The 24,326-nt window shown below is 40.6% G+C and overlaps 2 protein-coding genes across 11 annotated transcripts in view; both read right to left on the bottom strand.

Annotated features, from left to right (window-relative positions):
• Positions 1-547: 547 nt before the first annotated feature.
• On the bottom strand, positions 548-16,370 carry UBXN4 (UBX domain protein 4). Of its 3 annotated transcripts, none has more exons than XM_074145023.1 (13): positions 16,236-16,370; positions 9,620-9,722; positions 8,716-8,744; positions 7,747-7,865; positions 7,004-7,172; positions 6,460-6,562; positions 4,962-5,016; positions 4,644-4,808; positions 3,726-3,853; positions 2,930-3,032; positions 2,456-2,587; positions 1,907-2,115; positions 548-1,166 (listed from the first exon to the last, which is right to left on the bottom strand). In XM_074145023.1, exons 1-13 carry the CDS (start codon positions 16,315-16,317, stop codon positions 1,028-1,030), a joined length of 1,536 nt encoding a protein of 511 aa, XP_074001124.1. In that variant the 5' UTR covers positions 16,318-16,370; the 3' UTR covers positions 548-1,027. The 3 variants fall into 3 exon arrangements, with proteins under 3 accessions (XP_074001124.1, XP_074001125.1, XP_074001126.1); XM_074145024.1 differs by having other exon boundaries at positions 7,007-7,172; positions 16,236-16,359; XM_074145025.1 differs by lacking the exon at positions 8,716-8,744 and having other exon boundaries at positions 16,236-16,356.
• Positions 16,371-22,074: 5,704 nt separating this feature from the next.
• The window catches only part of R3HDM1 (R3H domain containing 1), an 87,093-nt gene continuing 84,841 nt past the window's right edge, over positions 22,075-24,326 (bottom strand). For 2 of the 8 annotated variants that reach the window (XM_074144769.1, XM_074144772.1), the window contains one exon: positions 22,075-23,523. In XM_074144769.1, coding sequence (XP_074000870.1) covers positions 23,150-23,523 — 374 coding nt within the window. In that variant the 3' untranslated portion in view covers positions 22,075-23,149. The remainder of the gene's footprint in view (positions 23,524-24,326) is intronic. The other 6 variants (XM_074144770.1, XM_074144773.1, XM_074144766.1 and 3 more) reach the window with 4 other exon arrangements.

Raw genomic sequence — 24,326 nt, forward strand, 5'->3', positions numbered from 1 at the left:
GACCTGAGACAGCCCCTGGCAGCTCTGCTGCTTCTTAGTGCTTTTAAGACAAGTCAGTGTCTATACGGGTGCACAGTGGGCGAGGAGAATGTGTACTGTTCTATTGCAGCTACTATACAGATTGTCATCGTCCCCCCAGCTTTCCTTTTAAGTGGCCCTAGTACTATGCCTTCACATTTGAACGGAGTGCAATACTTAATTAAATCTCCTTTAACTAGGAATCCAAAGCAGCACAGAACCTGTAACATTCAGGCCTCTAACAGTAGGTGAAGCGACCCTACCTCCAAAAAGAAAAGCTTCCCGGCTCCTGTGCTGCAGCCCCTGCCAACAACATTCCCATTTTATGTAATAGAGACCCATCTTCTTTCTTCCTGCATCACCTGGACTCAAAACACTATTTGAGAGTTTAATAAGAACAACGCCCGAGTAAGCTCACTTAAACTGGAATAAAAAGCTTGTCTGCTCTATTTCAAATTTCATTGTGTGCTTGCTTCCCTGGGACACAAGTACTTCAGAGGAACTTTACAGGAGAGGATAGTTATGTTTTCTGGAAAATAGTTTATTGAGTGCTTGGGGAATTAAAAACTACAAGGTTTTGCTTGCAGTTGCAGAAGCAAGAAAAAGTTAAACATAAATTAGTTACCTGATTTGCTAATTATAGTGCTTCCGAAACCCTCATTTTAATCAATCATTGCCTACCGTGACCTTTATATTAATATCTGGCCCTTATATTTATATAGCAGAATATTTATAGATTAAAAAGTGCCTTTCTATGGCAGTAGGGTAATGATTATGAAAGCTGATGGAGATTTTCAGTTCTTTTAACTCTTTGCTTCTAGGCCTCAGCTACACCCGCTTGATTTTTCTGACTTCGGTGACTTTATTCCATACTCCACTGCAGGAAAAGAATTAAGTAATTCAGTCAGTGTAAAATAAGACCCACTTGTCCAGAAGCTTTAGTTGACTTAGATCAAATAAGGAAAAAAAAAAAAAAAAGCCAGACAGTGATTACTGCAGTTACTCGAAACTACATTTGTTGTGTAGAATTTCCATTCCAAGTATTGTTTTCATCTTCTCCATCGTCTTGAGTCCTCAGTCTATATATTTTGCCTTCTTTTTTGAAGTCTTCCCCCCGCTTTTCCACTACTCGTTTCCTGACTGCTTGCCTAGGGTACAAACAACAGTCAGGTTTGACAGTTTCCCCAGCAATAATTACACAAGAGAAGTAAATGCAATAAGTGCAAATCATGCATCCTTCCTTCTCTTATCCCCACTAATAGTTTTCTTCAGCCTTTTGTTTCCTTGGGAAGCAACACCCAGCTGAAAATTTGTCATTTAGCAGCCGGACAAACCCACAGAATCTCATTTCCCTGGGAAGCCCCTGTCATTGCTGCTTCCCCTGAAGGGGCCTAGCGGCTCTCCTGGTACAGCAGAGCTCTCCTTCTCTAGGCAATACAAAGCCTTACCTCTCAAAAATCAGACTTCAGTTGCTTGAGTTTCTTGTACAACCCCCTCCCCCCCGCAACAGTTTGACATCTAATTTTCAAAATGTTTATCTTCCAAACAATATCAGCTCAAGTGAAGCCCACGTTTGTAGTTACAGCCAAATTCCCTATTCATAAATGACTGCAAGACAATGTTTTATCTACTCTGTAACTGGAAATCGAAGCAAACAATAAGGATTTTGCTTAATCACACATGTAAAAACTAAGAAATCCTAGTCAGAGCTGCCATGCAGTTTGCCAGCCACCAGGTTTGTCCCTTCTGACCAGATGGAAGGGTGGTGGCCAGAAAGCCCAAAGAGAAGGTGGCAGTTAAGAGCCAGACACAGTTTGGTTCCCCGCCACATGACAGAAACAATTCCAGGAGCGGTTTGAGAAACAGCTGCCTTAGGAGTTTTGATTACCTGCTTTGCTCCGCGCTGCTGGACGCTGAAGGACTTGAATGGTCTTGCTGATGAGCTGTTCTCACAGTCGACTGCGAGGGGGGTGGACTCGTGAACAGGAAGTTGCTAATAAATCTCCAAACCGCTAAGAGGGGATAAAGTATTGTGCCCAAGAACTTCCACAGGTCACTGCCTGAAGCCTGAACAACAGAAGTAGCAGGTCTTCCCGCCTGGGCATGAACACAGAAAGCAAACCGCTCAGATACGAAAGTCGGGCTCTTGTAGACAGAGTATTTCGTCCATAATTTAGAAGCAGCTCAGTAGACACAAGAGAACTCCTTTGGTTACACGTCAGACAAATATCTATGCCACCATTTATCTGCTTCAGAAAAAGCCTTCCCCCAAATCACTCCCGACAAAAATTAAAGTAATTTTGCCATCTGTCTTAGACTCAGAAAAGATCAAAATTCAAGCCAAATATTATCATGGCTGACTGACAGCAGATATCCAGGTACAGTACTGCTGTTTGCAAGGAAACGAGAAGGAAACAAGCAGAAAACCAACACCTACCGGCAGCAACACCACCGAAGCACTGGGTGCTAACTCTAGCTCCAGTAATTTCTTTCCATAATCTTCTTTGGTAAACTCCCTTCTGGGAAACATTGTCGCCAGTGAAAAATTGCCATAAGTATTACCGACCGTCTGGGAAAATATAAAGAAAACATGTTTGTAACTGTTCACTTTCAAACAACTGCAGATTTGCCAGTTGAGTGTAACTTGCCATATTGACTCAAGACTTCTGTATCAAACTATTAATTGTCTTCATATAGAGAAATGAAGGATTTTTCATATCCTACTACTTTAACTAATGATATGTTGCAGTAATACAAAAGACAGTTGGTGGCACTGGAAAAGGCTGCTGCCAAAACCCCCTTCAAATAAACACAAAGGAAAGCAGTTGATGACAATTCCACCATGATCAACAACTATGTGACGCCACAGTTGTAATCACTACGTGGTTAAGAGAAGGGAACGCCAATTTACCTGTGCAGCAAACTGCCTTGCTTCTTCCAGCCGTGCTTCAGAGGGGAACTGGTTAGTAAAGGAAGATCCATCTGGGAGGCGGAACTGAATCCTGGCTATTGCACTGCAGGACACAAATTGGGGTCAGTCAGAACATGAACAGTCACAGACAAATGCTCCTGTGGCTTTAGCTTGGGAGTATCGAAATGCGGAAGAGGCTGCTATGCCTGTACCTGCCCTCTGTCAGGGGCAGTACTAGAGTCACCGTGGCTCCATAACTCCACGTAAGGTCTCAGGACAGTGGTGTTGGGCCAAGCAGAAGACGGCTCTGACGCTGACAGCGCATGAGCCCAACCAAGCCTTGCTGAATCCAAGCCAACTGCACATACAGCCAAAGAGCTGGGTCGGCGCCGTGCTCCCCCGTGCATTACGACATTATCTAGTCATTCTGTCTAGTTATTATCTACCACGTTCTCACCTTATCTAGTTCCCCACCCAGCCCCATTTTACCTGGCATTTAAATCAAAGATTAGACAGAAAAAGCTTTTATCTAACTAAAATAACAAATAAAAGGTGGTTAGTGTTTCATAATCAGAAACGTCAAAAGGATGAAAGCTATCAGAGAACATAATATTCATGTAAAAAGCTAAAAATAAGTAATATAAAAGAAACCCAACTTTTTATGCCACTATTTTAACAGTTCAACATGGCATCATTTAATAGGTTATAATGTATATTAAACATCTTAAAAAGTTTATGTGAGGTTTCTTTACCTCTCTACACAAAAATATGTATTTCTTTCTCTACAGGAACTCACCTTCGCTCCTTTTGAGATGCTTCTTTTCTGGCCTCTATTTCAGCCTGCTTGGCCTGAAGAGCTGCTGCTTTTGCAGCTTCTGCTTCTTCCTTCGATTTTGCAAAGCGAGCTGCTCTCTCAGCACGATCCTGTGAAAGGACCAAACAGAAACCTTAATTTTTGCCGTAAATCGTAGGTTAATGTTCATTAAAACAGAGAGCTATGACCTGTACTCAGCGCTCAACTAGGGGAAAAGACAGTAGTGCTGCAAAGAATTATTCACTGCCAAACTCCACAATCTCGTGCCGTGAGCCAAGATGACACTTCAATGAGTCACTTCATGCAAACAGTTGTCAACAGATGATCTTCCCATGCAAGTTTAACACCCCAGGGAACATAAAGGGGAAAAAAAAGTCTTATGACAAGTTACATGGCTACAGTTCTAAGTGTTCCAGGCCAAAACCTAATAATCAGGAGGGATTTCAATTGTTTCGAATTGTTTATATTCTATATGTACACATACATACACAGAAACTTAGAAAATAATCCTCACCACCATTTTGAGATCAGTGTTCTTCTGCATGTTCCACAATTAAATATCCCCCCTTGCTTCTGTTCCAGATCTATGCTTAAATTGCAATTATTTTTATGTATAAATGATAATTCTCCACTGGTCTCAAGCGACATGGCAGGAAAGTTGGTACGTTTGTTCAGATAGAAAAGATCATCATGAATACGAAAGCAGAATTTTATCCATGGGAAATACTACATAAACCCCAAACACATAAATTGTTACAACACAAGGCCAGAGGATTCCAAACAGAAAAATGGACAATCCTTCAAAGTTTCACTGCATGAGAAAGCGTATCCTTTTAGTACACCGCTGGCCCTTGTGAGAGAGAGAAGCAGCAACCTATCTTCCAAAACGAAAAACTTTACCATTGCAATCTGTTGCCTTATACGCTCTCTAGCAGCCTTCTCTTCTGCCTTTTCTCTGTTCCTTTCCTCTAACATACGTTTTGTCAACTCTTCTTCCTGTCGTCTTTTGTACTCCAACATTTCTTTACCGGTTTTTCTCCTTTCAATTTCTTTCTTAATTTCTTTCTGAATAAAGAACAGAGACATAAAAATTGGACCACAAAATTGCCTTGGACAAGAGTAAGACAAGACTGAAGCACATTTATTTAAAAAGGAATTAAGCGTTTATACAAATCAGAGTATAAAAAAATTGCATGTAGTTTTACATTTCTGTGTTACCTGTTCTTCTTCTTTCCTTTTCTCTTCTCGTCTTTCTTCAAGCTTTTTTGTTATTCTAAATTTAAGAATAAAGTGAAAAGTCTTTAAATTGCAGTATCTGTTACTAACATTTTTTAATTCCCGTGAAGCACTTGCAAACACAGAAGACTGGAACACATGATAATGAACACGAATTGTAAGACAGTGTTAATACCCAGTGTAACAGCAATGATTCATCCACATGCGGATGTACCATCCATGAAGAGATGAGGTGGTGACTCATCACCTAGTTTCCAACTTTTCATGGAATCCTAACATATTCCTTCTGTCCTTTTCCACTCGAGTAAATGAATGTTAGATGTTCTTAGTGTTGAACCAACTTATAAGACATACAATAAGCAAATGCTATTTATGATCTGTGGTAACAGAGACACTAAATCTCAATCTCTTTTTAGCTATTTAAGCCGTCTGGTTTATTCTGCACATCGCTTCCTAAAATGGAAAGCAAATAATATATAGCACTGACATAGATGCACATGCATCTGTTTCATCTATCCAGAGAGGTGCCTTAGAATAAGGATAGACTCAAAAAAACCACAGTAAATTCAACATGTTTTAAGGCTGAGGAAAGGGCAGGCATGACCAAACAACATGAGAAGCCAGATAATCCAAAAAATTGTGTTTGTATGGTAGCTGGTTTGCTTTTTAAAAAAGAACTTGGTAATTACTATGGAGCTTTGCCTCTTTTTTCCACTGAAAAATGCTGTAGATATATGCAAATATGGCATAATTTTAAGATTAATGCACATTTTAGAAAGGAACTTTGGTATTTATATTAAGATATTACAAATAGTATCAGTCTTACAGATGCTAAAAAACAAGTTTAAGCATAAAATCTTGCATTTAAAAACAATCAATTTAATGAATGAACCATGTGTTGAACCAGATGTTTCTGGTCACAGTGCTTTAAAATACTAGAAATAGCATTCCTCAATAGGCCTCATTACTGTTCCCTGATCAACACAAGTGTCTCAGAATAGGACTCCTCTGGTGTTTTCAATATGCCTAAACTACAGACAGTCATCAAATAGACAAGAAATAGAAATAAGACGGCATCTCTGTACAAAATCTAGGTTAGCGCTTTATTACCCCAGTTTCAAGTGCTTTCAGTTCAATGTTTTAAGTCCTTCAATTTGTTTGCAGCAAACATATTTTCTGTATTCAAGTTGCTTCAAAGTAAGGAGAACATTTTTAGTTTTCCAGATTACCCTTTTCTTTCAGAGTATGTGAAAAATGACATTCATTTAAAAGCTGGTTTCGTATCAACCCTAGCACGGTCAGACATGTCAACAAAAATAAGACCACAGAAATGTTTGCCAGATGATAACAGAAGAAGGACCAAAAATCCTGTAATTAAGCCTGTTCAGAAAAAACCCAACCAACCAACCCCCAAACCGACAAGGCTGCCTCCTGAGAAACAAATACAACACATGAGGAAGTCTGCTAAAAGAAGACTTACCTTTCTACTTTGAGCGTAAGATCATTCACAGGCTGAGCATCGCTCACTTGCTCATCTGAAGAATTAGTTGCTTCCTGGCTTGCTTGACCTGAATTTGCTCCACCTTCAAGTGATTTACAAGAAAGTAATGCATAAGGGAAAAATAAAAGGTATATTTCTTATCATAAAGAAATATTATGCTCATTGTTAGCCATAATTTGCAGCAACTGGGATATCTCATGGAGATACGAGGTTCTGCCATTTAGACACACCCCCTCAATCTGGTTTCAGGTTACTAACTCAAAGAAGCTTTTTAAGTTGAATCCTATTTCAAGAAAGTGAAACAATTTTTATTTTATTATAATCCATAGATTTCTCCCTCATTAAAACTAAGCAGAATGACAAGTTATTCTTCCCTCTAGGCTTGCAAGCAGCATTCTGGGTTACCCAAGTTTTTCCTCAACAAATTCGCTCAATATATTGCTTTTTATGTACCATCATGAGAATTTAATAAAAGGAAAACTTTTGAAAGCAAATTAGCTAGCATTTGTGTAAAAATACTAACCACTACTAGCAGAAGGTCTTATTGTCTCAGACGCAACAGACTCAGGAGACTCACAAAACTCTACTGCTCTGGATTGTGTATTTTCTGGAGCACCATCAGATCGAGAGGAGGGACAGGGAGCAGATGGCTGACTTCCGTTTTCCAAAGGCTGCCCTTTTACTGTGTGCATCTAAGAAATTGCGGGGAAAAAAAAAAGAGACTGCATTTTCCACAGGTTCACAGCTCAAGACTACACTATTTTTGGAGAATCAGAGTCCTATTTAAAATATAAAACTAAAATTATCACATATTGTTAAGTACGATGCAATCACACATTTCCTATTATTTCCTAATTTTAGTCTTAATTTAATTTTAAATGAAAGTGATAAAACTATCTACATTTATAAAATTATGCTATGGAACAAAATATAAATCCACATTACAAAACCACGTATGAACTGAAAAAGTAATCAGTATGTCATTCCAGTTTAGAGTTCTTGCCATATTTCTCCAATACTGTAGGTGTTACACAGATGATCTAAAACAATCTATGAAACAACAACAACAAGAAAATACCATAGCACTTCTTTGCTGTGCTGTCAGGCCTCTTCAATTTGTGTACTGAATTTAAGTTTGCGGATTTTGTTGTTGGAAGGATACAACACCAGGAATTCTTACTTCCCCAAGGCACATGCTAAGGGTCAGGGACATCTTTAAGCACAGCCAGCTCAACCTGAGAGATCCAGCCTGGTAGCAAACGTTACCTGTTTAACTTTATGGATTCTGGTAACGAGCTCTTCGACAGAAACGCTGCCAGCAATAACTTCCAAAGGGATTCCATTGTCTCCTATAAAAAAACTGGATGGAACGCACACTACAGGATCTGCACAGCAACAGTTAAGGGCAACAAATGACAGAAGTTTATAAAGTAATTTTAAAAGGAAAAGCAGAAGTCCTTCCTCCAATATTAGCCCAATATTCTGTCTCCACCTGGTCACCAGTAGTCAGTGCCAAGGGAGGAAGAAAAAAGATGCTAACAAAAAAAAGCTGGAAAACATTACATACAACTGATTAGTATTTCTTCTTTACTTTGAAATGGTTTAAGCTAAAATAGTTTTCTCCAACACACACATATCCAACAACCGATTATGCTTTGGCCAGAAAGATTTTGTTTTAGTGTGAGACAACATGCTACGTAGACAATAATGAATTCTTTACAGCATCAAGAAAATCAAAGGTACTGGATTCCTTTTCTCGGCATCACAGAGAATCCCTGAGCTATATGCAGCAACCTACCCAAGGTAGGCAGATGTTTACCTTACTTCATACCTGTGTATCTGACAGAACCCAGGCCACTACTCTAACCCAATTCCTCCTCTAACTCTGAACTCCAGCTAATAATTTAAAGCATTGTTTGTTTGCTTTCTAATACTGATTAGTAATACCAATGGGTTATTTTGTTTGTTTATAAAGCTTTGGATAATTTTCTGTTTAGAGAACTACATAGGATTAACATTTAAAAAAACCAACTTGTTCACTTTCTCTAAGAACTGACAGTAAATTGAATACATAGATGGTATCTTTTAACTACACACTTTATTGCTTATTTTTGTGCCATAAGAAGTATTTTTAATAATCTTGCTTGTAAATATTTATCTTAAGAACAGTATTAACTTGTAAAGAGCAATTATCTGTGATCGTAATGTAGCATCTAAACTGATCTCAAAGGATACAAATTTGAGAAAACTGCAGGCATGCTTCACTGTTTAAAAGAAAAGATTCATTTTAGGAGGAGCAATCACTTCGCAACAACTTCAGATTAAGTCTTTCATCATAAAAATAACCGTCCTACTACCACACACAAAACTATTTAAATACTTGAGAGAACACTAAAAGCAAATTTGCACGGCATCTTCTCATTAACATTTTGCGTAAGTGTTGACATGGTGACAATCCCTGGTTATCACAGTTGACTACATAAGATTTAGGGAAACAGTGCTAAGAAGCAATTCAGGAAAAAGACATCTAGTCTACTGAGTGCAAATCCTACAGTAAGTCTAATAAAATGTCTATATAGCATTACAAAATAATACCATCTTGGGAAATGCCAATGCACTTTCTGCACATGGACTGGAATGCTTAAACGTAACAAAAATAGTCGAGTAATTTACCCAAGAACTTCAATGCTTCTCTATTGTAAGTGTAACAATAGACACAAACACATTTTCTCTGGGGCTGTACAGATTTTTATCTTTCTGAATTCATGAGAGTTTTTAAATTTATTACGTAACTTGGCAAATCAAGAACTGCCTCCAGAGTACTTGCATTTTGATTCCAGCTTTTTTACACAGCTTTTGTGTCTCTTCCTGTTGAAAACAAGACAGCCTCGAGCATTCTTTTACTAGTACTGAAATACAGTTTGAAATACGCAATGAATATTCCGCAGAACACAACAGTAAGTTTTGAAATTTGGAATTTTCTCAGGCTCTAGTGGCTTCAGGAATACTGAATTCACTTACGCTCTGGAACATTGCATTTAGACTACCTCCAAAACAGGGCAGGGACTTCAAAAGCCTTTTACTCTCATCATCATCAATGAAAGATCGTACAACAGACAGAATTAGAATAGGATCAAACCTTTTGGTGTCGATTTTAATAGCAACAAAACCATCTGAGGCAGCTTCAGTCACCTTCTCATCTTCCCACCTTGCAGCCATCTCAGCAGATTGTTCATCCTCACCTGCAAGATACAGCACATGCGTGAAGCTAAACCCACCACAAATTACTGTCTCTGCTCCAATTTTAGCTTCGCTTCCACTGCTTGAAATCACCTTTGAAAGGCACTCTCGTGATTATTTTCAAGTCAGTTTACCATTTTTTTGGATAATCTGGAGACAATTCCCTCCAGCTGATTTGCCTTGCTAACATGCCAAAAACCTAATATACCAAAAATCCTTCCAGGCCAGCAAGCGTGTAGCTTTTGCAGTCATTCAGCTGCACAGGGAGCTGGTCCAAGGGAGCAGACGGGACTGGACCACACAGATGGAACAGAGACAGAGGAACTGAAGGTGATGTCAGGGCCGAAGATTGGCTTGATTGCATCATCTCGTTGCACAACTACTGACAGACCTCATTTTCACGTTACAGTGTGTATGCTTGTGCTTTAGTATTTTGCTTTAGTGTACTCTCATAACACACAAGGAGATCCCACAGCACAGAGGGAACCATTGCTTCTCTCCGACATTAAGCTTGACCTGCTGATATGCCAAGTCTATCCACTGCTTACCCCTCATTATAAATTTAACTACAATTGATGCACCAGCTGATACGTAAAACTGTATCTTCCTTGTAAATACACAATTCAGCAGACAAGGTTTCACAGTTTGACGGTGTAAAAAAAACCACAAACTAAGAAACAGTTATTTGCAGGATTATTTGTAACTTCATTTTATATTCCAGTTCCTGACATGACAGTAACAGTAGGAGGGGAGGAAAAGGAGTGAGGAGCACAGAGGAACAAGAATAACAGAAGAAGAGCTACTTCAGTAAGGGAAACTGAAAAGGTGCTCTGGGGCCACAGATTCAGAAGTGTTATTTTAATCAGATGAAACACGTCAATCATACATTTATCTTCCAAAGCACCGGTTTAGCGAGCATGAGGGCTAATAAGTAGATTCCAATGAATAATAACCATCTCTCAACAAGCAAATAGGCCTGAAACCACTTGTTTAGCTTCAATCTGTATTACTTCCTAGCAGCTTGGAATCAACTGTACTCTTGATGAAGAATTTGAGTCACAAGTATAGAAGTATAGTAGTCCATTATTCAGTGACAACAACAAACCATTTGTTTGTTTCATCCCAGTTGCCATTTCATGAAGTACTTTTCACTTGTTAGAGATCAGGAGTTATACGTGGACTCCCCTAGTGAAGCACTGCTGTCTTAAGGCCACGACTGTCTGGCCACAATTCTTCTCAGAGAGACACGTATCAAAAATATACTGACTTTGGAAAAGTGTTTTCCAAACATACATATCGATTTTTCTCTGAAAGTATTGGAGCAAGTAAGAAGGTATTCATTGCTATTACTATTATTCTACATAAGCAAGTAAGTGTTTAGGATATTTTATATAGGAAATATAAATGCGCTTCCTTTAAGCGCAGTGCTTCCAACTGTGGTCAGTGGATGCAGCTGTTCTGCCAAGGGTGGTTCGACCTCCTCCTCCCCCGTTTCCAAATGCTCAGAGACCAGCAGCTGCTTCACCACACACTTTTTCAGAAGTGTGCTCATCCGATTAGGCTACTAAAAATATCTAAATACTTGCCTAACACTAACTTTTCCACACAAACAACTGCTGTAGAAAAAGAACACTGAAAGACACAAACAGGTCACGGAACAGTCCCTGAGAGACGGGAGCCACAAATGAAAATGCTGATAACTCACATTTTATAAAGCTCTGTCATGAAGCACAGTTTAATATTGTGACTACCCACAGAACAGTTGCTTATTCTCATACACCTTTTTGTTTTGATAACCCTTTCTCGTTTGGTGGTTAAGGTTCATTTACTACAGTTCTGTAGTAGTAATTATATCCTGAAATGAAAACTGCCAGGTCACAGGAAAAGCATCAGAAGAGCCAAGAGATCAGGCTGAACAGAACTTAACAGAATTCTGCTAAACACTGAGAGATCACAACTGCCTTGGAGTTCTAGTTCCCACGACCCTGAGATTTCTTAGGTTTCTCAAACAAAAGCGGCACCTTATTTCACTTAGCAGAAAGACCTGCACACAATTCGCAGTCACACACACTCATCTCTTAAATTTGGTCAAGTAAATTTAGATATCTACATAGGGATAACACATCCATCCTTTCTCAAGTGATTCAGATAAGTAGAAGAGGCTCTTTTTCTGCAGTGATTTATTTCCTGTACAAGGAACGTATTCAAAACCATCACAAGTTGTCAAAGGACTTTAATTCTCCTATTCCTCAGCACAAGGAAAAGTGTTTTCCTTTCAGAAGAAGAAAGATAAGCCCAGCTGACTTCTTAACGTCCAACATTTCATAACTACTCAGTAAGAGTAAGGACTGCCCATTCTGGAAATGTCAGAAAGCCAGGACATGAAGCTCTTCACCTCCTCCTCCTTTGCATCATTTCACATATTTAACTTGAAAAGTGCTTTGATACAGCTTGGCTGCAAAATACTAACAAACGGCTTGTTGATTGCAAATCAGTGCTTTATAAAAAAATTACCTAAAAATAAAGTTATGAACAAAGGAAGGAGTGTTTCTACAAATGTTACTAAAAAGACACACAAACAGTTTAGCTTCAAGTTTTTTCTTTCCCTTCATTTTTTCACTTCTGAAAATCACTCCTTATAAGTGGTCTGGTACTTTCATGATCAGAACACATCTAACTTCTGGAAAGAATAAGGTTAAAAACTTCAATCAGAACACAGGAGGTATCTGAGGGGGTTTCATATCAAATGAACAATTAACTTTAGATTAGTAACTCAAATAATGAGAGGAGTTTTTTAAGTCTGCATGCTAGAAAACGATCTACAGAATAGCTACCAACAAGATACCAGAGACATTCACAGGAACTGCTTCAGTATTAGGAATTAGGACTTCTTCCCTGTGCAGCAGCAGAACCAACTAGCAATTTTTTGATGCCACGAAGTAACTCATCTGGTCCCCACACACAACTGCCTTGCTTTGCGTGTACAGAAGCCTCTGATGTAATATCTCACCTTAATATCTGAAATCAGTTTTGTAAGGCAGGTAAGCGTCACCTCATGGTCCCTAGAGAGCACGGAGCAATCCCTCCTACTATTTCCCCTGGATTCAGCAGGATCTTTAGTATGCTTATGCAACTGCATCACCAGAATACGCCATGAAGGTTTTAAAAACTGAGCTAGAAAATGTTACGATTATAGCTGCAAACAAAAACGTTAAAGAAAAAACTTGTTGAACAACATGTAATTGCAGTCACAAACACCACCTCAGTGTTAAGATAAATACCCACATTATTTCTTGCTTGACCAGAAAATATTCTAGAATCAGGAAGAAGATAATCCAGTTCTTCATTTTCTAGCATTTGTTTAGAGAAGTGCAGTGAAGAGGAAGAGAGGGACAGACAGATGGTAGCAGAAACCAGAGATGGACCTACTAGAATTCAGTAATTTTTGTCAAGGCTGCATCTAATAGCCATCCTCCACAGTGGCCACCCTAAAATTACAGTTAATTTATATTTTCCGTTTCTCACACTAGTTTTTTTTCCTTTATTTATTTTTTGTCCCCATATACATTATTGGACAAAGTGTACAAAACAAAACAGAAACACCGAACCTTTCTGAAAACACATTTTCCTGCTCAGAAAGCTGTTTTCAAATGCTTGTCTCCGGTGCCTATGGGCAAGCGCGAAGTGTGAAGACTCAAAGCCACCATCACCACCAACAGTGCGGTTTTAAACACGGATCTACCCAAACAACAAACCCAATCACTGCTAGCATAGAAACAGGCTATTCTTTCAGCACTTGGCATCCTTCAAACACACCTGCTTCCACACATGCTGAGAAAGTATGTTCTTGGGCTTCCCGATCCCCTTTCCCAGCAGGCGTAACAGAACTGCTTCGCAATGCGATCTGCTCCACCACAGGTCAGCTGCCCTGATCCCACTGTCCCTAGGGTAGACTGGAATGCAGCAGAACTCTCCAACTCTTTCATTTTGGAGGTATGGCCACCCAAAGCAACCCTCTCCCTTTTTCAGGACTCATAAGAACAAAGAAAACAAAACAAAACCAAATCCTTACAGCGTACTACAACATCAAAACTAGGTGACAGTCCTGCAATCATAAATTTATCTCCACTACGTATATCTACATATTCCTACATCCATCAAGTCAACATTAAAATCTAAGAGAAAAGGCCACTTTTGTGTATAATTTCAGTTTCACAAAAAATACTGGAAATAAGTTACAACATGCACTTCTCAACCCCTGATAGATATATATATATATAAAAGTTCAAAATGCTCATAAATATTGAATTATTAAAAAAAAATATCTTTGTGGTGGGTTAACTTTGGCTGGATGCTAGGTGCCCACCAAAGCCCCTCTATCACTCCCCCTCCTCAAGTGGACAGGGGAGAGAAAATATCACAAAAGTCTTGTGGGTCGAGATAAGGACAGGGAGATCACTCACCAAGTACCATCATGGGCAAGACAGACTCAACTTGGGGAAAATCTATTTAATTTATTGCTAATCAAAAATCAGAGTAGTATCACAAGAAAGAAAACAAAATCTTAAAACACCTTCCCCCCACCCCTCCCTTCTTCCTGAGTTTAACTTTATTCCCAATTTCTCTACCTCCGTCCCCTGAGCGGCACCAGGGGACAGGGAATGGGGGTGGTGGTCACTTCATCACACGTTGACTTTGCCGCTCCTTCCTCCTCAGAGGGAGGACTCCTCACATTCTGCCCCTGCTCCAGCATGGGGTCCCTCCCACGGGAGACAGTCCTCCACGAACCTCTCCAATGTGAGGCCTTCCCATGGGCTGCAGTTCTTCACAAACTGCTCCAGCACGGGTCCTTCCATGGGCTGCAGTCCTTCAGGAACAGACTGCTCCAGCATGGGTCTCCCACAGGGTCACAAGTCCTGCCAGCAAACCTGCTCCAGCCAGCCACATCTGTCTTGAAGCCGGCTGGCATTGGCTCTATCGGACACAGGGGAAGCTTCTAGCAGCTTCTCACACAAGTCACCCCTCTAGCACCCCTGCTACCAAAGCCTTGCCACATAAACCCAACACAGAGCATTTGAAACATCCAAAAAATTCAGTAGAGAACTTTTAACCCTGAGTAGGCAGTTAGGGGGAAGATCAGCCTTTACACAAGTCACAGCACATGACGTTTCACAAGTGAAGATGTCAAGTGTTGCAAAACACCCATGTCAGGAAGTTTCTTCTTGTTTGCCACCTGGCTTTCCATTTAGTTTTATACAACACACTATGATCATCTTATTATCCACCATGAAAGCAGAGAGCTATCAGGCAGGCACTGTAGGTAAACACACTAAAGTATGTTTATAAAGAAAAAAATTAAAAATTCCAATGGTTAAAGGTTTTCTCATCGCAGCACCCACCTGCCACGGCCATTCATGGGCTTTAAAATGCTGCCTTAAAGCCTGCATACACTACCCCATCCTTTCCTCCAACACCAACACAGCATGTTGTGGGCTGAGAAGATCTCGATTTCTAGCCGTATGCTCAATATCCAGTAGAAAAATGCTGTTCTTCAAGAATAAGGAGAGCTGTGTCAACAAAGGAACTTAACTGCACTTTTCTGATCACATCCCCTTTGGGAGTGAACTTCTCGAAGCTAAGCGAATCCCATGGTTCAATAATTCTTAAGGGAACAATGCTCGTCGCACGTTTAGCGCACTCGTTTTTCCTTGAGGCACCTGAAAAAGCTTCAAGCCACAAGCACTTAAGGCAATAGTAAAAACAAAAGAAACAACACACACACGCATAAGACCACAAAAAGTTAAAGTCTATATACTGTCTATAAATATGTCTATATACTTCCAGACAGAAAGGCAACGCACAAAGCAAGTTTCTATAGGTTTGTTCCATTACCATTCAGTTACAGAACAAACAATATAGGGAACTCGAAAGAAAAAGGACACTGTACACAAACAGGTAAGAAAGTGACAGCAGTAAGCCTGAATGCAGGCTTACACGAGGATGTAACGAAGGGCAAAGCGAAACATGGAAATAGCTAATTTCGCCGCCCCGAAGCAGTGCGTGAGGCCACACGGCACAGCCAAGGCACGGCCAGGGGCTGGGAGCCCCTGCAGCCCCGCACGGCCCGGCAGGGACCGGGACTGACACAGCAGAAATCCCGGCACGGCGGGAGGGGGAGGCGGGGAACCAACAGCTGGCCGAGGCGCTGCGGAGCCTGCGGCGAGCTCCGCCCGGGGGCCAGGGAAGGCGCGGCGCCGGCTGACAGGGCCGCGGGCAGGCCGGGCCCTCCCCGGCGGGGGGAAGCAACCCACAGGGCCGGCAACTGCGCTCCGCTCCGGCCGCCGCCGCAGCCCGCGGACGTCCCGATCAGCCTGAGGGGCGGCCTGGCCCCCCAGAGGCCTGCCTCAGCGGCGGCTCCCCTCAGTGCGGGGGCGAGCGAGCGAGCAGGCCCCGACGCCCGGTACACACACACCCCTCCCCTCCACGCCCACCTCCCGCCCTGTCCCGGGCCGTACCTGACACGAACACGACGAAGACGGAGCTCCGTTGCTTGGCGGCGGCGATGGCGGCCGGGATGGAGCCGCCGAACCACATCATGATGCCGCCGGCCCCGGCCGCTGCCAGCCGCCGCCAGGCGCTTGCGCCGCCACCGCCCCCTCCCAACGGCGCGTCCCGCGCGTGCGCCGCCCGCCCACCGCCCCTCGGCGCCTTCGGATTGGCCAACGCGCGCCGCGCGCGCCCGCCCCTCGGCCACGCGCAGGGAGGCGGAGGGTTCGCCTCAGGCGGGCGCCATCTTGGCGCCTGGAGTGTTTCCAGGGCGGCGCCTGGGCCCCACCGCCCCGTTATGGCTGAGGCAGGCCCGGGGGGCAGCTGCGGGGAGAAAGGGCCTAGCGGTGAGGGCCTGCGAGGAGAGGATGGGCGCAGTTAACCCTGGCCTGTGTATCTACCCTGGGAAAGGCAAGGGTGCGACAGAGGAGGAAAATGATGGAGGAGGTACCTGTTTGGCAGAAGTCTGTGCTGGATATATTAAAAGTAGACAGTGTGACATGCACAGACCCTCTGTGAGTGGCAGGAGGTAAGGCCAGGACATCCTTCATGCTCCCCGGTGAGACAGGCTGTGTGAGGGACTGTCAAAGGAGCAGCACGGTGTTTACAGCACAGCCTTAGCTGGGGTGCAGACAGCAATGGCAGACAGTTTCTTTGATGGACATTTCACAGTAACGAGGACAGGACAGTTTCCTTCAAGTCCTCTGATGATAATGTTTTGGAAAAAATGCTGCACTTAAGTTTTTCTGAAACACAGTTAGGACTGTGGCTATGTATTCTTGGTAAATATTGCTGAGGCAGGCACTGTCAAACATTGGAAGGCCAAAAAATACAGTGTCTCTCAGCCTGGGAAGCTTTTCACTGTTGTACTATGTTACCTGGAGTTTAATTAGAAAAATCGCTGGATAATGACAACTAAAAAACCTACAAAGTGATTGTCAAAAGAAGCAAATAAATGTTACTATAGAAAAATGTTTTCTCTCTTCCAAGATGCAGCATGGGGAAAAGGTGTCACAGTAATCCTGCTCGATGGGTAAGCTTTGCATACACATATTATGGTTCTCCAAGTTTCTTTAAGAAATAACCGTCAGAACATTAGGTTTGCTGCTGAGATGGTACTATTTTTTTGTATTTTCTTTCTTGATGGTACAAAATAGATTTAAGAACAATGCCAAAGGCTGGATGGTATAAAATTAAACTATAATTTTTTGGAGATGAACAAAAAGACATCTCTGTTATGCAAGTGCACATAGAAGAGGTTTGGTTGTAATGTGTATCAGTATAATCAGCTCTATGAAGAACCTGGAGGTGTTGCACTAATTTTTGTGGCACTCCCAACGGCTGTAGTTTGCATTTATTGCACTCAGTTGAAACCCTAAGTTGGAAGCCAAGTTGCATGAGAAGGGTGAATGAAGTGTTGAACACCACATTTTTTTGGAAATTACTTTGCAAATACGATTTTCAAGAATTTCTACACTTCAAGCAAGGAAGAAATTTTGTTTAACCATAGAACTGGAAAGGCTTACTAATGACTGGATAGGTAACTTTTGTGAGGGTGTACAATCTTTTACGTCATCAGGAACTATTCATATTACATTCTCAAGTAATTACAATTTTAAAAGTATAATTCTCTTAACTGTAGGGTCAGAGTTGCTGCTGTTGCATGTGCCTCTGCTGCTGTAATTGAGCTGAGAGCTCCTAGAGCAGGTGTCGCTGGAAAACAGCAGAAGTCTTCAATTTGTAGGCCTAGGAAAAGGCAGGGGTACCTACTAAGTAGAAGATTTTATTGTGAAATAAGAATAAATAATATGGTAGCTGAAGCATTACCCAGAATTCAGTTCCTTGGTGTGCTACCAAGGCCCTGGCTGACTTAGGTAAATTTTGTGTGTGTGTATATATTATATCTATTACTCTGGTGGAAATGTCAGCTAGTTTGTTAAAATGAATACACAAAAGCAAATTCAGCAATTGGTATGGGAAATGATGCAAACCAGTCATTTACATTTTAAGAGATTAATTTTCCCCCCCCTAAAACAGCACAGGTCTACTTGGATTTAAAAGGAAAATATTTTTATTAGTGAATTACTTTTTTTAATTGCAGTGTTGCTTCACACTAATCCATGGTCCATTAACAAATCAAAGTATCAGTTTAAGACAAGTAAAAAGGCAATGAATTTGAGTAAGCATGGAGACAAGCTGTGGTGTATTTCCTAGTATGTATAAAACAATGTGATAGACCTTCATAGCACACTTAATAATGCTGTTTCTGAGAGTAACTAATTTGGAAAACACAAGAAGGGCAAGGATGTGCTGCGTACCAATCTCCCTAGTTAAGCCTCCAACTAGTGCAAAAATTAAGATACTGGAAAGAAGCAGAATGCCAGCGTCTCCCCTCTGAAGTTGAAACCAGGGTCCTCTGTAATTCAAGTATGATGTGCGATATTGCTGCTTTTTTTCCCCTTTTTTTAAAGTTAAGAGCTTCGGAACCTCAGGTGTAACTGATCACGTAGGGCTGAAGTTAGTCCGTGTTGCAGCCAGCTCCTGGATACCATCTACCTTTGCTGCACCTGCGTCTGAAAAATTTCACTACTGTCAGCACCGTGTGTTATCATCAGTCCTTTTTCTAATTCAGATTCTCAGTTAACTGGGGCATGGGAACTGAATTAAGAATAAACCTCACTTTTAAGCATTATCCACAGCAGCACAGTTTATTTTTGTAATTTATATCACTTGTTAAAGCGTACAACTATCGGCAACATACCGATTTTCCTATATAGCTCTTTGGTTTACAGCACTAGTCTTATCTGACATTCAAGTTTCTCTTCAGAAGTGCAGAAAGGGTTCACTGCAGTTGCATGCATCCCATAGAATGACTAGGCTCCTGTGCTTTACCAGCAAGACTGAAAAATGAAAAAAAAAAGGAGCAAACGCTAAAGTGTTTGTGCCCTGGACCAAAATTTAATGATTCTTCATCATCTCTTAAGCAAGAGCCACTTTCAACCTGACAAATGTTGACAAAGAACAAACAAACATCACAAAATGTCTATTTACAAGCAGGATAAAAAATAAACCTGGCTAATAAGGACCTGTGAATAGTGACTTGCTCTCAGGTTCCAGAATAAGAGAACTTAAAGGGCCTTATCTTATTAATTTTCAGAATATTTTGGAAATTAGGCCCTTTTAAGGGTTCTGGTCTACACCCAAGAAATACGGCTTCCGAAATGAAGTCCCATTGACATTGTGCACTTTAAGTTTACACTTGCTGACATCAATAGCCAAAAATACCCAAACAAACCCAAACCATTTAAAATGCGAATAGGAGCAGCGCATCAACCTTTGTTAAAACTGAGCTGTAGAAACACTGAAGGGATTGAAGTAAGTCCTTTCTCAGCTGGAAATACATAAAAATTCCAGCTACCATAGCTTTTCATGACCTGTAACTTAAAAGTGGTTCTTTTAAGTTCTCAGGGCTAAATACATTCTCAGGGCTAAATACAAGAAATTACAGCCAGTACCAATTTTCTAGGGAAAAAATATGTCATGGGGCTAAAATAGATATTTACAAAAGTAGGTAGTAGCAATTTTAATCATGACTCCCTTTCAGACATCCAAACAAGTTAGTACAAGATTAACTCAAAACAACACAACAATGTGTCAAATGTGAAGTTTTAAGGCACACACGAGTGTCATAGCACAAGAATATAACTATTCCACCTTGAGAGGGAGAAGTCGCTTGCATCCCTAGATACAAAAAGTATTTGAATAGGGCAAGACAGAAAAGGGGTCATACTGTGAAAGGCGTGTTGCGTGTCAAAACACCTTATTTGATTTATCAAACTAAAGAGTTCTACTCGTGCTTTTGCAAAACTGAACTCCCATCTGTGTGCCACTGTCCTATACCACCTGGGTCTTGAAACACAACGCGTGTTCTCCAGAAGGCCAGTAGGATGGTTGCAGGGAGAAACACCTAAGCACTACAGTCTTTGTAGATGTTGTGCTATTTTTCTTTTTATGTCATTTTCTAACTGTAAGTGAAAGAAAAGGATCTCAGATTATAATAGGTTAAATTTGCTCAGGGAGGGGTCTCAGGTAAGATGCAAGATGCCCGTTACCAATATTTCACGTTATACCAATGCAGTCTTACTGAAATAATGAGGCCTGCGAGGCTGTAGTTTGGTGGCCGTGTGGAGGTTGTGAGTAGATTCTCATGTGTGCTGTTACCATCTACCCAAATCCAACCTCAAGTCCATGTGGGTTTGAGTGTTCCCAGAGCACGGAGCTTAGATCTGTTTTCTTAATTTCGAATTATCATTTTAACTGTAAAATCACGGATAACATCAAATCTGTTCACAATTCATGGATGCATTCTACACAGTAATATAACTGTATTAATTAAAAATTAAAACCAAGAAGTAGCAGCCTTTGGTGGAGTAGTGATAGCCAAATTTGTTTGGCTTTTCTGGTTATTCTTCCAGTGCTTTTTCCTCAGCTGTAAAAGTTATGACACATTCCTAAGCAAATGAAATGTATTAAATTACTGAAATACAATTTAAATCCCCAGTTAATTCCTTTTGCCACTGTTTGCTTTAAAATAGCTTTACTGTTAAATGATAGGACACTGAAATACACTAGAGCACTAGATGATTTGTTGAGAATGCTAGTTTTACATACAAGGTCTACTTCATGCCATAAAGTGCATTTATTTGCTTTCTAGAACACGATCCAAATCTATGGAACAAATCTAGTTCCTGGGCTTTGTACACAGTCCCTGTCTCGTGTGTTTGAAGGAACCAAAAGGGGCAGAAGTGTAAAAGCCAGGAAGGTACCAATGGTCTCGGTTAGATGTAGTAATTGTAGTCAAGTATCAGATTCAGGATTTGAATACAACTGGCTTATTGAACGTTCCAGTTGTTTCTTCTAGGGCAATTTGCACTCAAATTTACAATTTACTTCATTAAGTATTTGCTGGGCCTTGTTCCTAATCAGGGTGTCCCTCCCCTCTTTTTGTTTGGATTGCGTGTTCTCCATGCTTACCTCTCTCATTATATTTTCTTCTCTTTGGTTATTATGGGGAAAGTTTATTAAATGAAGCAAGTCACGCAGCAAACTTCGGAAATGGTTTGGTTTGATTTAGATTTAGTTCTTAGGCCGTTCAGAATAGATGGAAGCTCTCAGCTGACTAGTCTTCTACACCTATGAGAATTCTTGTCCTGGAATGTGTTAGTCACAGGAGGCAGCTGCCTCTCTGGGTTGTGACACCTGTCATTACAGACCTCTGATCTTTTAACTACTTTTACAGGATTAAAACCATAATCTTAATTTAGCACTGGAAATTGGCAAGAGGCAGTGATGAAACTCGTGTGTTAGTCATGTTATCTCTGTGCATAAACTGGGGTTCTTGCCATCTCGGGTGCAGTAAACTACAGGAATCCAACCTGAAGAGGAAGAAATACATCCCCTCATTCATGTAGTAGCAAAAGAACTCAAATGCCAAGTACCACCATCCCTTCAGAAAAGCAGACAGGGATAAGCAGGTTTGTCTTTTGGCTGGGGCTTGAAGCTGAACATCTGTTTTAGGGGAGCATCTGAGTGTTAAGTTTACCTTTAGTCACATAAATACCTGTTGCTACAGCATTTTGCAGAAGCAAGTTCCTCTTCAAGAAGAGGAACAGCAATAGTGGTTCTTTGAGAAGTTCTAGTATTTGTGTTATTTTTTTTCTCACATTTGAAGGGATCCAAACCATTAATACGGGTTCATCCAGGCTTCAGAAGACTCCTAGAAGTTTAAACAAGTGCACTGAAAAAGTTTGTGTTTGTAAACATTTATTTTCTTGAACTGAAAAAGGCTTGCATCAGCACACATTGTACAGCCTTGCAAATTACACAAATTGAAAAAAGTTTCATTTATGTGCAATGAATCTTTAATGTCCAGTGAGCATCTGCAAATGATGAAAACTTAAACCATTAAAAAGGTTTCCAGCACTTATCAAACACAATTATCTTAGCGTGAAAAGGAAGAGAAAGAGATCCATACTGGTGGGAACACAATTAAAGTGCAAACATTTTGTCACTTGTGAAGATACATTTTAGTTTTCTTCACATTTTTGCTAAAAAGAAGAAATATTAAAATGTGATTCTGTGAACATTCTTTGTAACCTATTCATATTCCCCTTTAAATAACTATTAAACTTGTTGGATCAGAAGTGAATCCTTCAAGGGTACAACCTACTTGTAATTTCTTTTGGCATTGCTGGAATGAATCTCAAATGAAAACAACCATCTAAGGAGTTAGTTACTAAAATTACATACCGGGTTTTTTTTTCCTTAACAAAAAAAAAAAAAAAAAAAAAGAAAAAACACAAGGGACAAAGAACAGGTTAACTTTAAGATTTGGGGTAGTTTGCTAGAAAATAAGTGTGATTCCTTGAAAATGGTTCTCTTTTCCCCTCCACCAATCCTCAGGTTCCTGCCTTGGAATGGACAGCTGTGTGCTGGCTGTGAAAAGGGATTATAAAATACAAATCTGCATATGGATTTTTATGAACGTTTGCTGTACAATAGAACTTTGGATCTGATACAAGAATTCAAAAATATAAAACAAAACTACTATAAAAGTAGGGGGCATTTCAACAGCATTCCTTGTAGAAAGCTGCCTGTCTCAAAGATGATTCCTTGCTATTGTCTGGGATTAAATCTGTATTTTTTTTTTTTTTTTCCCTTCATCTTGCTGGATCACTGGGTTATTTATTCTTCAATGGCTAATGTCATATGACAAAACATCCCAGGAGTCTCTATGAAGAGAACAGAAACCCCATAACATCGAGCCAATCAAGGAGAGGAGGACATGGAAGTAGTAAAGGCTGAGTGTCCACTGATGTAACTGCTACTGAGAACTAGCCCTTTCCAGAACGTGAAAGTCATAGTGCTTCTTGCTTGTTCTCAGCCTGAACTTGTTCACTGAGGTACTACTTTGTTTCTTCAATGCATTCTGAGCAGCTGACATTGTAGGGAACGTAGCTAGAACCGTGTAAGTGGAAGCCAAGTCACTGGGTTTGGATGGCTCAGTGTTCACGCTACCGTCTCCGCTGCCACAGTAACGACGATGGTGCTGCTGCTGCTGCTGTGTTTGTAGACACTGCGAATCCCGTAGCCACCGAATCTTGGCACCAACTTTTAAAAGTTCTCCAAATAGTTTTTCTGCTTCCATGCGAGTTATGCCTTCTGGCAGCTCAGTAATTTCTAGAACTTTTCCCACAACTGAAACAAGAAAAACATTTAATCTAAATTGGTCATTGTACTACACAATGGAAAATGAGTTATTTCATACTTGTATCTCCAGTTGGCTGATATTAAGTACACAGTTATTCCATTTCTGGTATTGTAGAGAGCCTTTTGCTTTCCCATTTAGTACTGCCTAGTGCCACAAGCTTACAAATAAAAGCTGAGAATATGAAGAGGACCCTCAAAAAAGAGAGGGAAAAACAATAAAATAATCAACCCCCGATTTTGCAGCAGGTTTGCAACTCACTGTAGCGTTTCACTGCGTTTGCCTGTTAACTCTTCATGCATCACTGTGCTAAAACACTAGTCTGTCTTCTCCCAAAAAAATCCTCTCCAGTAAGTTCTTAGAAAAGCTGATATATTTGTAACTTCCTGCAGAGTTGATAGTAGGTCTCACTTGCAACAAAAATTCTTTCCAGTAAAGCTACAAAGATAGACGATGTCAGGTTTTATTTGGATGACATCTTTACCAACTCCCAGGGAGCTAATCCTGTAGATCTCCTAATATGTCCCCCAAATCCCTGTGCTTATTTATATTAGAAGGGGAAAAAAAAGAAAAAGAAGCGCAAACTAATTTGTGGCTTATGGTTGATTTCACATTTCATGCAAGTAACAGGAAGCAGGGGTATGTGTATTTAATGTAACAATATTTAATGTAACAATATCATAGAGCTTACATCCACTAAACTGACAAACTTGCTTTTCCTTTTAGTACTGTCCAATCCTGATCTTCTCTGGTCTTTTCTCCAGCCTTCGAAACTACACTTTTCTCACTTAGC

This window comes from Numenius arquata, chromosome 3 (genome assembly GCF_964106895.1).
Source record: "Numenius arquata chromosome 3, bNumArq3.hap1.1, whole genome shotgun sequence".
NCBI classification, from domain to species: Eukaryota; Metazoa; Chordata; class Aves; order Charadriiformes; family Scolopacidae; genus Numenius; species Numenius arquata.